The following is a 14,185-nucleotide window of genomic DNA, read 5'->3' on the forward strand; positions in this document are numbered from 1 at the left end:
GTATGTAGCTATTGTTTGTCTATTTAACAGCGAACGATACTACTGATACAATTGCATGGGATCGTACAGAGAGCACATACAAATAAACAACACTCGCATCTCTATGCATGCGGCATTTGCGTATAATTAAACGACACCATTTGGAACAAATGGATCTAATGAATAAATAAATTACATGAGGCGAAAATGAGACGAGACGTGGTCGCTCCTCGAGGATAAATCATATTCATCGATCAATTGCGCGAGGCGTGCTGCAGTTTTTGAAGAGCCTACAAGAAATGTACAATAAGGAAAGAGAGACGGGAATGCATTTCACTTGCTAATTCTCTGATTCAAATGCAGCCAATCATTGTGGTTTTATATATATATTCTATTTTTGTAAATCATCCAAACTACTTTCACAAACATGAGTTTGAATTCGATTCCGATTTTATTTTTTTTATTAATAAAATTAACATGTCCTTATTTTTTTATCCAGGCTGAATATTAAACAGAATCAGTAGAAAAAGAAACACGCATCAAATTACTTGTAGAACTAGCAAGGATTGATTCAATGCCTATAGATTAGAAAAATATTGAATAATCATAAATTGCAATATGATATAATTATAATAATAAATAAATGCACGATGATACTATGAAATAAGATTGAAAAAAAAGAATTAAAGAAAATTGTTTACTTTTAAAATATTTTTATTGTATTATAATATTTTATTGACTTTATTGGCATTATCTGGATGGACAAAGATATACTTGATTCTGTTGCATTAATAAATTTCAATCAACTTATATACAATCGAATTATAAAATATGAATCTAAAGTTGATTGTCTGTGCTATCTTTCATTTAACAATTCTCTATACGGATTTATTGCTTTTATCAGTAATCGCTTAACTTTTTCATCTTTATTAACATTTTTTCGACAAGAACTGCTTCAATTTCGTCTTCGTCTTCAATTTCTTTTTTTTTGTTGTTTCTAACAATGTTTTCTAACTCTTTCATAGAAAAATCACCTTCTAAATTTTGATATCCTCTTCATCGACATTTTCGAAACGTATTCATCTCTTTTGGCCATATTTTTAGTGACTTCTTTTCAAATACTATCAATGCTTATAGCATTTTTGAAGGCAGTTAATAAACTTTAAATAATACTACTATTTCCTGATCTAATTGATGTAAGAAGGAATCTTTTTTGCCAAGCTGTTATATTTTTTTTAATGCGATACATGCATTTTTAAATTGGGATAAAAACAAAACTAAATAACTAATCGATACATTTTTTTATTAAATGAAAGGTGGAAGTTCAAACAACAAGAAAACAATATGTTAGGTATTTTGAACACGTTGACAAAACAAAATAATGTGCTAATACAATAGGTGGACAAAATCCGCAATCACTTAGTTGTCAACCCAATAGTTGAATCAGGGAAGTTGTGTTTTAAAGAAGAAAAACAACTTTAACAAGAATACATGTGTCTACTTATAAAATTGTATAAATGATTATATCAAAATTCGTTATCAGAGGTAACTTTAGCCGAGGTATGACTGTAAATGTCCTAAGACATGGAAAAAAAGAAAGAAAATCCATTAAAACTTACAATTATTTTAATCCAAAGTTAAGAAAAATAAATTATTGTGTTTGTATCAAGTTTTCGATGATTCAAACAAGTTTATAAGTAACTTTATAAATATAAATAAAAAAAATACATATACAATGGGCAGTCTTTCTGCACAAGTTTATTGATAGTTCTTCTCAATGATGGTAATTGAATAGTTATAATATTTAAATGCGATTTCCTATTGAAAATAGCAACTGTCCCAAAAACACTTGAACAAAGGTTAAATTGGCCGTGAATTATTATTAAAAAGAAAGTGACATTTAAGAGTTAGAATCCGCACGACGTCCGTTCCTTTTTTTGTTGTTGCTTCCATATTCTCTCTCTTTCTATCCTATATAAATATATTACATACATATGTATATAGAAAGAAGGCATGATGTTCATAAATAATTTCATCGGTGGGTCGAACACATACAAAATGCGCAACATGTGTGAGTGTCTGGGTCTGTGTGTGAGTCCGTTCTTGTTCTTTTATTTATTCAGAGACACACGGAGGTTTGGTTGCTAGCGGCCTTGTCTTGTAGATATGCTATATAGGTACGGCAGCAGCTATAAGGTAGAGTAGTATGTGTGTCTTCAATTTCTAGGTCATGGAACAAGGCCAGTAATTTCTCCTCATGTGCCACCAACTTCACCAATACAGTAGTGTATTAGTGTGTGGTTCTCTATTAGTTGGCTAAAGAGAATGAATAAAACATTCGGAATAATACACTAAAAAAAAACATGCACTCGCTCGTACGCATTCATTTAATAAAAACAATCATTCATTATTTATGGCAATAAGTACTTCCAATAATATATAACTTGAATTTAATTATTAACGCTTTACATTTTCAATACAAATTCAATTGATTATTGAAATACTTTAAACCAACTTTTTTTTACATGAAATTGCAGCTACATATTTATAATTATGTTGTAACTTGTTATTGTTATCAATATAGTTATTAAAGAATAAATGTGTTATTTATATGTAAACAAAAGTAACTATCATTAAACTAAGAAAATTAATTTGAAAAAATCTTAGAAATGATAATGAATAATTGCTAACACACAAATTAACAATTTACTACAGGCAACAGGTGTATACTTTCATGCAAGATGGGAATGTTGTATGCTTAATTAAAATTAGAAGTGCCAGTATCTGATAATTAAAAATGCCTTTGCATATATTGCTTAAGAACGCAATCGATTGCACTACAACAATCACCGGCGCATTAACCTTTAACATTGCTTAAATTATAACATAAATATAACCTTCAATTGACTTCATTCTTTACTATAAGTAATATGTTGTACAATTATGAAACTTATTCACTTATTATATTTTAATTATATTTATTTTCTTTCAATTAAGAAAGTATTACTTAAAAATTTAAAAATTAATATTTGTATATTTTTTTATTCATTTCTATTATGATGACAATTGTATTAGTTAATACAATTGTTTTAATTAACATTTTAAACAAATTATAATATGTTTGTCAACCTATGGGTCGCGTGTCAAAATAATAAACTGGTAAAAACAAACTTTTTGCCATTGGGTCGCAGTACAAACAACTACAAACAAATATATTGGGTTGCGCGACAAAAAGATTGAGAAATGCTTATATATAACATATCAATTGTATCTAAAGTGGAGGAAGAACTAACTAAACGTAACACAATTGAAGAAAACAAAAAAAAACGCTGCGAAGAACCACCTGCACAGAAAGTAAGTTTTTTTTTAATTTAAATTAAAGGAAACATGGAAAACACTAAATTGTAGACAATTTCCTGGAAAATACAATTTTATTATATTTAAATAAACTATTACTAAATAATGTTTTTGATTTTTTTTATCTAATGTATAATAATTTACTACCTAATTTATTTAGCATCATATGTGGATTCAAAAAAATTAGATGAAATACAAAAAAAGCATTATATTAATTTTTAAATCAATTATATTCGTACAAAAGAATGACATTTTTCATAGTCCAAACCAGCAAAAACTGTTTTAAATGGATACGTTAATTGATTTAGTTGATGTAACCGACAATAATTTGAGGTCAGTTTCTGCAATACTTGTAATTTATGTAATATATCTTGAGGAAATGTCGTGTATTCGCACAAATTTGGTCCTCCAGCAATGGTAACTGTTAACGTAACATTGCATTCGTGAGGACTTGTTAAAACGCAAATATGAACACTGACAAAAAACAGAAAACTACTTGTTAATTTAAATGTTTACAACGGCTTGTACATTTTTTTTCATGTGAATATTTACTAAATTGAGTTTTTGAATACAGCAGAGCTGTAGTGCGGTTAATCGATTCCTGCAATATCCCGAACTGTTTAAAATTGGATTAATTGCGGAAGTAAATACATACAAACTTGACTGTATAAGGAGAAAATACTATCGTTTATGTTTAAAAAATTATTATATGTATCAATTTTTTTAAATTTATTTTTGTCAATTAAAATTTGGTTTGTTTTGAAATTTTTAAACTGGACTATAGTGAATCGTAGCCGCAATAAGCGAGGTACTGCTATATAGCATTAAATATGTTTTAGCTGAAATCGTAAGATTGTTGGTGTCTTCACGACACATATATGAAATATTATTAAATTATAATTCAGAGACTTTCTAACATGACTGCATAATGCAAATCCAAAATATACGAATTGACGATATACATCTTTTAAATTTTATTAGAGCTGACCATCATTCTGAAATATTCTACGTGCTACTTATAAACCCAGAGTATGAATTACGTTTGTAATATGAAGGTATGCAGGATTTGAAATGACTATGTTTTACTTTACATTTGAGAAATCAAAATTTCAGAAATGAGAAAACTCTGATTCCTGTGGTGATTCGTTTTCAGAGCGTCGCGCGTAATTCTGGTCTCATTTTTACTTCGATCCTCTCCAAACTAATGAGTATTATTTTATCGATGGCGAATACACGATAAGACATCGAGTCTGTTCCAGTCATAGGGTTTCGTGTAAAAGTGAAACAGCCACGGTATGTATGTACATGGAAAATAATTGGGTTGTAAAAATTCTTGAACGTAACCCGCTCTTCTATTCAGCGAACGCGCGATTCCACCAAAATCTATGTAATCATGATGTTCTTTCTATATGGATGTACATACGTGTACGTGTGTGCGTGTGTATGTGCATGTTTGTGTATGTGTGTCTTATAAAAAAAACTTTCTTTTGCCGCGAGACGACCTAGATTGAAAATCGCATGGGCGCGATCTTCTAATACCGACTAATCGCTTAAACTAGATTTTCGTATAAGATTAATTCTATAAATTGATACTTTTTCAAAGAGACCCGTGAATATAGTCAATTAATTTATGTTTAACCCAATTAATATCTAATTGATAGGAAGCGAAATATTTCCGACTTAATTTTTAAATATTTGTTAATAGACATCGTATATAATTCATTTGGTATAGTATTTCACTTATAAAAATAGTAACCAAAATGATATATGATACTCTAGTACAAATATTATTTCTTTGTCTTCGAAGTTTAATTATTTTATTGTGACCTACATTCTAATTAGCACCGAGATTGATATTTTGATCTCATTTAATTTATTAAGGAAATGACATAATGTTATAAGATATTATTTAAATATCTATATTGATAATATTTTACGTGAATGCGTGATCTTTTCTTAATCACTAAATAATCTGAAAGTATGGTATATATAGGGTATGGTGGTTTCATTATAGTGCTGTTGCTATAGTGATGGAAATGACAAATACAAACATGAAGTGATCCTGCAGTGCAGGCCGAATTGCTTCACATTCCATTATATTTTCTTTGTGGCAAACAATTTTTTACACATATTTTACATTATGGCAAGTGCCACGAGCGCCAGCAGCTCCACCAATATATCCATTCAACAGAAAACCTCAGCATCGAGCAACACTCGATGTCCGAACAGGTGAGTCTTAGACGCTTAGAATCCGTTTTCCTCTAATCACAACAACTCTCAACTGCAGACGACGAAGCTGTGATACAATTTGTTCTTCGAACTCTAACTGCTTCTTGCAGAAGAAGAAACCCCAGAACCCGTTAGCCGTTAAATCTTGCTTGTCTAAGAACCACAATGTTGTCAGGGAAAGGGTGATGTCGGCAAAGCTGGTCAGATTGAGGAATCTTCAAAGCCAACTGAACGATGCTAATTATCATTTAATGGTAAATTGATGTTTTCTCAGAATACGCAAAATACTGAACACGCTTTTCAGGAATTAGCGAAGGAAAATAGGGCCCTTAAGACGTTACAGCGCAGACAAGACAGGGCCTTGAACAGGTAGTAATTACATTTTAACTATCATGTTTGCAATGGTTAATGATTTTAGTTACGAAGGAATCAACGCCGATTTACCTCGATTAATAAAGTCGCACGAAGAAGACAATCGAATCTTGACAGAAAGAAATAGAACTCTAAGGAAAACGATCAAAGAACTAAACGAGCAAATCAAAATTAAAGACGAAGAATTAAATAGTATCAGGGATCAATTGAAGCATCTAACCATGCTCTCCAGAGATAAACATCTTGGCGAAAGAGAGAAGCTCAAGGAACAATTGGAAGATGCAAAAGAGCAGAATAGGAAGTACGAAACGGAAATAAATATGCTACACCGAAAACACATGCTTGAGTTGAAGAATTCCAAGCAAAGGATAAACCTTGAAATCGCCAAAAACAAGAGCACGCAAAGGGAATTATCTCAAGCCTTATCTGAGATAGATAAGCTTTCAAATGAAGTAAAATATTTAACCAACGCAGAAACTAACACTTTTTTAATTTATTTTAATTTTAGAATAAAACTGGTAAATTGCCAAAACGTCGATTCAGGAGCAATTCGGGACAGAGGCAATCGCATTCAATGGTATGCTTGACGAACAACAATGAAACTTCTGAACTTGACATAAAAGAAGATATTCAGAGTGATTCCTCTACAGAAATTAAGCTGGAGCCCATTAATATTAGAGACAGTCCGCATGTGCAAAGTACAATGCAATCACCTGCGGAAAAAATAAAAGCTCGGTTGTCTGGCAATCCGGTCCATCAAATTTCCGATGTACTCGAAAAACTTTCCTTGGAAGAAGAGAATATTAAGAAATCAATGTATTCCTTGCGGAGTTCCCGTCCGCATTCGACTAAATTGGAAACTCTGCATAAGAAATCAAGCGAAGAATCCTTAAAAAACACTGCTGAAAATTTGGAAGAATGCAAGTCAAACATTATTGAGACCATAATGAAAGTGAACAAGGTTGTTGATAAGCAAACTGAAATATTCGAGGCGTCCCAGTTGGAAAGCGAGAAAATCATGAATGATTTGAAAGAGGCCGATAATATGGACAACAAAATAAGAGACAATCAATTTGATGAACTCCTGCTGAAAGACGAAGACTTTGATTTAGTGAATAAAATTTGGGAGGATGAATATGAGTTTCGAAAAGCTGTAAACCCAACGACCAAGAAGGAACCAACTGTAGGACTTGAAGAAAAGAAGAAGCTATTAGCCACTCTCAGAGACATAGACAATGGAAACAGCATTGAGGAAGTTCCCCAAGGCGATGTCGACATCAAAAAAAGTAGATTAATGAAAGACCTATTCGGTTAACGCTCCTTAAATTTATTATTACAGTGCAATAAATAAAATATATTTATATTTTTTAATTATACCTATTATCTATTAAATAAAAACGAAATATTTTATTGTTTAATTATCAGTTAGGTTATTCATATGTTTTGAAAGCGACATTAGATGCGAAAAGCCTATTGTTTTTCTTTGCCAAATTTGCACAAATACAATGCCTTCTCCAAGTTGCTAACAGCTGTTTTTATATCATCGTAATTCAAAGCAGATGAAGCCCATTTGCAATATTTCATGGCTTTTTCAGTTTGAGTAGGATCCAATGCAGCAATGTTAGTTGAAGTTTCTAATGCATCTGGCTGAGGCATAATAGGTGTGGTAGCAGCACCTGAAGACTGATCAGAGTTGGGAGTATCATCATATATTGGTGGCCCAAGATCAATAATTTTATCAGGAATGATGGGCTCTAATGGATAAATAGGCTGAAATAGTTGATCCTCACTGATATCTTCAGTCTCTTCATCAATTCTTTGCTTGATTCTATCAAGTTCCGCTTCAAATTCAGGATTTCCGCGCTTACGAATCTCATCAATAACCTTGCGTTTTCTCTCGTATTCCTCAGGATCCATAGGCGGTTCATCCGCAATAGGACCTTCACCTCTTAAAGCACGTCTTTCATTCAATTCCTCTTCAGTCATCAACAACTTCTTTTCATCCTCTTCACTTCGAATTATAGTAACATTAATGCCCATCGGCTCTTGCCCATTCTTGAGCATATTATGAATATAAGTTGCTCTATATTTTGCAGTCATACATTTTGTATCAAGATCTTCAGAGAGAGGTCCAAACTGAGTTAATACCTCACACAACAGACTTGCAGTATAATATGCCTTAACCATATTCCTAAAATCAATGAGCAAATAGTCATCAAATCATATATTCAATATATATTTATCACTTACTTTCCAAATCTATCTTGGCAATCGCTGGTATAAGCAAATTCATACAACTTCAGCATGTACTCTTCAATCAAAGCTTGTGCAATTGTCTCATTATTCAATCCTTCAACTGTAGCCCCATGTTCCTTCTTTGTCACCTCAAGCCAATCCATAATAGACATGAGATACTGGCTAACCTCTGTAGGTTTTGTTCCAGGCAAAATCTTCATGGCCAGTTGAATTGCTGACATTCTTGCTGAAATCTAGCTGTGTTTACAAAATAATATAATTTTTCTAAAGTATACTGACCATAATACGCCACAACAAGATTTCTTTGGGCATGATCATCTGCCAGCTTCATGAAATGCTGGCAGGCTTTTATCTCAGTTGGACAAGGTCCTAAACTCATAATTTCGGTTGTTAGGACGCAAATTTAATTAGTAAAGTATTAAGAATAGCAATAAATAGGCGGATACACTATAGGAAACCGCTAACACCGAATGACAACTTCATACACCTATCTGACATTTGCAACATCAAACAAAATTAACCAGCATGAAGTTTGTTGCAAATAAAAAAATAATCAATAGTATTTTCAACTTATGAAAATAATTTTACACATTTTAATTGAATCTTATAGATAACATACATAAATTACAACATTGCTATATATAGGCAACTAAGAAAACGTACTAGTATATTGACTACATAATCATCCAACAATCAAACAAAAAAACTTACTTCTTTGCAAAATATCAATTACATTCTGTTTTCCATAAATTTCTTTATTTCCACATTATTTTACACCTGTTTTCTATTATATATTCCTAAACAAATAATATTATAATAAATATGATAGATCGGAAAGTAAAATCATTATTTATATTAGACACTATAATAGTTTTATAATAATACGGAAATCACAAAAATAAATTGCGAAAACAGGTTGAAATCTCAGGTGCACAGTTAGTCGTTGTGATTTAAAGAACCCAACTGCTGTGCATGAGCCAACGTACGTTCGTAGAAAGAACTGAAGCTCTAAAACAAACAAAAAAATAAATTTAAAATGTTAAATATATTCATTACTTTCTTATTCAAATTTTGTATAAGTTATAATGTTTAGATGAAATGTTATACTACTTACTTCTTTGCCAAAATCACTTGGTTCATCATCACCTTCAAATTCATCATCTTCATATTCATTAGCATCCTCGTCAGAATATTGACTATCTAAAAGTTCGAACCAATTTAATAATTGTGTAAGGACAACAATTTAGATACATACCGTGATACTCAAAGTCGTCTTCTGGCTCTGGTTTAATATAGTTAACCTCAACTTTGTCATCACTTTCTTTGTTGCTCTTCACGGGGCGGAATGATGATACTTCTCTGCATTCATCATCGTCCAAGACTTCCTCCTTAGGTTCCTTCTTAACATTGATAACTCTGGGCTTATGCATCTCTGAGACGTAATTCTCCGTGTGTGGCATCAATTTGGCCATCTTCAATCTTTCCATTTGTTGGGGATCCGGAAAATATTCCGGTTCTTGTTTTATCGCTACAGGCGATTGAGCCTCTTTCCTTGGAGATCTCTCTTGTCTGGTAGGTGGCCTTACGAGCTCTTCTGGTTCTTCTCGAACATTCGTGTGATTGTGATTCATGTGAGGTTGTCGCGGTGCTTCTTCGGCGATTGTGGGCTCTCTATTCTTCGGAGGATTCTGAGGTTTGGACTCGCCAGGCATACCTACCGTGCCGTGCAATCGCCGAAAACGTACTATTAAACTTTTCGAATACATTTGTGTGCTATGAGTCTTCTTGAATGCTTCAATAGAATCAGTAACTGTTCTAAATGTGACAAACGCATACCGTGTATACTTCATTTTCTTGGCGTATCCAATATCAATACGTTTACATTTGGGATATGTCTTTATCATATCCTCCTTAGTAATTTCTTGAGCCAAATTACCAACATATAACGTATTAGGATCAATGTCTTCCGGTCCAATATTCTGATCGTCTTCACGATCCTTCTTGTATTCTGCAGTCAATTTACCTCCTCCGAATTCCACTTTGTTTAAGGCGTTTATGACTGCATCCCCATCCGCAGTGTCCTAAAAATAATATTATGTTTAAAATGTATATTTAATAAATTAAATGTATTCCAAACCATCAAAGTAACGAAACAAAATCTGGCCGTCGATGGTTGCTGAAAATGAACATTCTCGATGGCGCCGTGAAACTTCGAGACAATATCTTTATTTAATTCCGGATCCGGGAATTTAATAATTAACGACTGATTCTTATGTCGTTTGTTATACTCTTTCTCGCAGTTCAGCGCCATCTCCGCTTCCTTCAGAGACCAGTCTTTTTTACTGGGCATATTCTGTGACAGCGGTTTCTTCTTTTTCTTTGGCGGCTTCTTCGGTTCATTGTCGTCGTCTAGTTGTCTCTTATATCCTTGCCTCCAATTTTGAGACTGACTAGACGAATACTGATTTGATGGACCATTATATCTAGAAATAAGAATATAAGTAAGAAATGGAATACAATGGCTACTTGTAAATAGTTTCTATTTCATTAACATCATACTTTGAAATCTTTCACATGCAATTATACCGTATTAAGTTTACATCGCGCAGGTGTTTAAGGAATTATTGTTACGTGTAAACCGTGGATAACTCAATATATGGTATAAATGAGAAAAAAATGCTACTTTTCCATAAATCTCAATAGCTATATATCGACTTTAAAACAACTTACTTACAATTACAACTAGCATAAATAATTTCAAGTAATTTTAAGGTTACTGAAAGGAAAGTAAAAAATGACTCTGACTACAGTCTTATTGAAGTAGGAATTCATTATTGAAAAATTTAAATCAACAATAATTTATTTAATATTTCATGTAAAATAATTATGTTATGTTTATGTTATATAATAAGTATTATTTTCACTTAATCTTATCGTTTCATAAACAATCTCCAAAAGATAGTAAATATGTAATTAAAGTTTACTGTTGCTGCATACGTTATTTTCATTAGGAAAATTTAATTCTTAAATTTTATCATCATGTATTTATATCCAGGAGGATTCTACTATATTTATCCTTAATTCGGCGTAAGTAAACTGAATTGAAACATAATTGTTCAAAATATTCACATTACTAATATATAAACTAAAAAATACCGGAATTATTCAGCAAATGTTGAGCTGAAAGACCAAGAAAACATTTCATTGTTGAATCATTCAATATATTAACTTAAAATTTAAACCAAAATAAAAAATGTAGTAATGTATTGCAAGATTAATTTATGAATGTATATTAATATTAAAGCATTTATGAATTCAGAAAGACATTCTGGACAATAATAATAAAAACATTATGGACCTATCTCATATCCAAATCATTTAAAGTTTACAATCAATACAATTAAAAAAATATTGGTGTCATGTAGTTCAGTACAAGAACGTTGATAAGGATCCATCAAGGTAATGATAACATGAAATTGAACGTATAATAATCTTAGATTTAGTATATAGTATTTATATACACTTATTTGTTTACTAATAAACAAGAAGTTTTTTTTAAAGACAGATACTCTGCATGTCAATACATCGGATCATATATATAGCATCATAATGATATAAATTGATCAATAACAATAACTTGATGAAAACTAAACAAATACATTTATATTTGATGTAAATAAAATATTGTGTATAATACAATACAAGAAACATTCAGCAAGATAAATCAAAATGATTCCACTGTTATACAATTTCATCTACTTAATCCATTAAAGACGGCTGTAGCTAGGCATTTCATATAGCTGCGTTTATAAATTTCACATTGTGACTGACAATTGAGTTTTTTTAGAGCCGAACAAACAAGTGCAAATACTAGATAATTGTTGTTTCTGCGAAAAACTTCCGAGAATGCTAAAAAACATAATTAAACAAATCTTAATGAAAGATGAAATGCATGTCATTGTTAAAAATATATAATTAGCATTTTTCGCATGCGCCAAGAATTGGAAAAACCTGTGTCGCTTTGTTCAATATACACATTTCATCGATTTCGCTATAACACAATCCTTGATATAGGCCACTTTAATTCAGAATTTAATGTGTAAATGGTGCTTATATTACGTATATCCGTTGATTAACAGTTAACAATTATTTAAGAACTGTTGCATTAATGTTGTAAAGTTCGCCATAGCAACAAAGTATTTTGTATAAAATCAATAATATAGTTCTGAACTTGTTAAATTGGACTTTTGCATAATGTAAATGTTCTGCACTTCACGGCAATGACGCTAGTTGGGCAATTACTCAATAATGAAAGACCGTATGAAATTTGTACAATATTTTAGTGTGTATATAGAGACAATAAGTTGAGACACTTAAAAGAACGTCTATAAAATAATAAATTACATTAAAATTGAAAATTTTGCAGCGACGATTATGTATGGAACGGTGGATCGACCCGCCATGATGGTGCAATTATTTTATACTTATTGGAAGAAAATAGTAGCTTTAAACAAAACATGTTATCTGAGATATTTAATTTATTAAGATATTGACTGGGTCAACATGATAACCATAAGTATCTCTGGACTTGAGAATAGACTGCAGCACATATCAACTTCAATTAAAATAGTTTAATCCTGAAATTGATATGTATCTTTTTAATTATTCGTCTATTGCTGGTCAACAATTTCAACATTTGTCTAATTAAAGATTGGTAAATCCAAATATTCAATGCTTATTAATACATATTATGCAATGCAAAACATATGCTTTTACTTTTAGATATATTTAAATCAATATATAGCAGATAAGTGTGCTTAATTTAAATGAAATTATATATAAATATAATGATTCTGATGTAGATTAGTATCGACATTAAATGTATTTTTTTAAGCAGCTGATGGATAAATTTGTTTACTGTTACCAGGTGATGGGTTTTTTAATTGTTTATAGTTATATTTACCTTCGAGAGTGATATGGCCTGCCATTATGTGAACTATGGTTGGAACCATGGTAATTGTAATATTGGGATGATCGAATAGGGGTATGTGCAGCTGAAATTTGATTCTGTGCTGGCATGGGCATCTCGTAGACAGGGGGACCACGAGTGTAGCTGTGCGAAGACTGATTGAACTGTTGCTGTTCCAGAGTCCATTCCTGTAAACAACAATATAACCTGTAAGTGTCATCCTGTTGCTAACCACTAAGATGTACCGTTTTTACCGAGTATTGTCCGGGTGGTTGTGGTGTGTAGTAGTAAGGATAACTTCCACTCATGTTAGATACATTTAGCCAAACGGGATAGCCCGAAGGGTCACTGCGGGGCGTTATATGGTCACCAATGATTTCGTTTGTCTCGATAGAGCACGGATTTCCTAATTAGCTCCCACGTAAAACCGTCGAGTTTTAGCAAGCACACACTTCGCATCTGTCAAATGCTATTTATGGAAAAATGCCTACAACGTAAATAAATAAAAAGATATGGAGGATTGCTTGCTCTGAACACAGTTGGATCGATGTGCAGAGACCTGTTTTACAACCGTCATCCGTGGAACGTTTCCGCCTGGTGGCAAACTGTGGAACCACCGGTCGATATATTTCCTTTCCTTTCCTTTAAATCATAGGCGTACGTGCCAAAATTTCCTAATGAAGCGGAATTAATTTATAATCGTTATTTTACATTTCGCTTTATGTCCTGTGTCGCTTCCCATGTGTGACAAATACTAATTTACTTTCACTTAGCTCAGAATTGTAATTTGGATACGCGTAGGACTGCATTTAATTGAAGCCAATCAGGCAAAGTTTATTAGGAAATAGGGTCTAATTTCCTCTCTAGTCATTTACTGATTAACAGAGTTTTCAAATAGACCCAGGAACTAACTAGAACAACAACTGCATTTTTGTATTATACGCATATACAATTGAATTTAGTATAAAATCATAATAAATTAAATGATTATTTTAATAATGATTATATATATATTTAATATAT

General features: G+C 31.8%; 3 protein-coding genes across 4 annotated transcripts; 1 reads left to right on the forward strand and 2 right to left on the reverse strand.

Annotated features, from left to right (window-relative positions):
* Window positions 1-5,279: 5,279 nt before the first annotated feature.
* On the forward strand, window positions 5,280-7,268 carry LOC108563226 (lebercilin). The gene is made up of 5 exons (XM_017921841.1): window positions 5,280-5,565; window positions 5,624-5,819; window positions 5,870-5,934; window positions 5,984-6,389; window positions 6,446-7,268. Exons 1-5 carry the CDS (start codon window positions 5,477-5,479, stop codon window positions 7,250-7,252), a joined length of 1,563 nt encoding a protein of 520 aa, XP_017777330.1. The 5' UTR covers window positions 5,280-5,476; the 3' UTR covers window positions 7,253-7,268.
* Window positions 7,269-7,317: 49 nt separating this feature from the next.
* Window positions 7,318-8,722, reverse strand: LOC108563228 (vacuolar protein sorting-associated protein VTA1 homolog). The gene is made up of 3 exons (XM_017921842.1): window positions 8,473-8,722; window positions 8,188-8,419; window positions 7,318-8,128 (listed from the first exon to the last, which is right to left on the reverse strand). Exons 1-3 carry the CDS (start codon window positions 8,570-8,572, stop codon window positions 7,408-7,410), a joined length of 1,053 nt encoding a protein of 350 aa, XP_017777331.1. The 5' UTR covers window positions 8,573-8,722; the 3' UTR covers window positions 7,318-7,407.
* A 315-nt stretch (window positions 8,723-9,037) lies between these two features.
* Window positions 9,038-13,739, reverse strand: LOC108563225. 2 transcript variants are annotated; one of them, XM_017921839.1, is made up of 6 exons: window positions 13,408-13,739; window positions 13,157-13,350; window positions 10,331-10,676; window positions 9,449-10,274; window positions 9,308-9,393; window positions 9,038-9,201 (listed from the first exon to the last, which is right to left on the reverse strand). In XM_017921839.1, exons 1-6 carry the CDS (start codon window positions 13,468-13,470, stop codon window positions 9,130-9,132), a joined length of 1,587 nt encoding a protein of 528 aa, XP_017777328.1. In that variant the 5' UTR covers window positions 13,471-13,739; the 3' UTR covers window positions 9,038-9,129. The 2 variants fall into 2 exon arrangements, with proteins under 2 accessions (XP_017777328.1, XP_017777329.1); XM_017921840.1 differs by having other exon boundaries at window positions 9,039-9,201; window positions 13,417-13,738.
* Window positions 13,740-14,185: the final 446 nt, after the last annotated feature.

This window comes from Nicrophorus vespilloides, unplaced genomic scaffold (assembly GCF_001412225.1).
Source record: "Nicrophorus vespilloides isolate i.1.1-1 unplaced genomic scaffold, Nicve_v1.0, whole genome shotgun sequence".
In the NCBI taxonomy this organism is placed as follows: domain Eukaryota; kingdom Metazoa; phylum Arthropoda; class Insecta; order Coleoptera; family Silphidae; genus Nicrophorus; species Nicrophorus vespilloides.

Coding starts and splice junctions, on each gene's coding strand:
- LOC108563226 (XM_017921841.1), top strand. CDS start 5,477: ATGGCAAGTGCCACGAGCGCCAGCAGCTCCACCAATATATCCATTCAA. Junction 5,820..5,869: donor ATGCTAATTATCATTTAATG/GTAAATTGATGT, acceptor CACGCTTTTCAG/GAATTAGCGAAGGAAAATAG. Junction 5,935..5,983: donor CAAGACAGGGCCTTGAACAG/GTAGTAATTACA, acceptor TAATGATTTTAG/TTACGAAGGAATCAACGCCG.
- LOC108563228 (XM_017921842.1), bottom strand. CDS start 8,572: ATGAGTTTAGGACCTTGTCCAACTGAGATAAAAGCCTGCCAGCATTTC. Junction 8,420..8,472: donor TCTTGTTGTGGCGTATTATG/GTCAGTATACTT, acceptor GCTAGATTTCAG/CAAGAATGTCAGCAATTCAA. Junction 8,129..8,187: donor TGCCAAGATAGATTTGGAAA/GTAAGTGATAAA, acceptor CATTGATTTTAG/GAATATGGTTAAGGCATATT.
- LOC108563225 (XM_017921839.1), bottom strand. CDS start 13,470: ATGAGTGGAAGTTATCCTTACTACTACACACCACAACCACCCGGACAA. Junction 13,351..13,407: donor GACAATACTCGGTAAAAACG/GTACATCTTAGT, acceptor TGTTGTTTACAG/GAATGGACTCTGGAACAGCA. Junction 9,202..9,307: donor CAAGTGATTTTGGCAAAGAA/GTAAGTAGTATA, acceptor TGTTTGTTTTAG/AGCTTCAGTTCTTTCTACGA.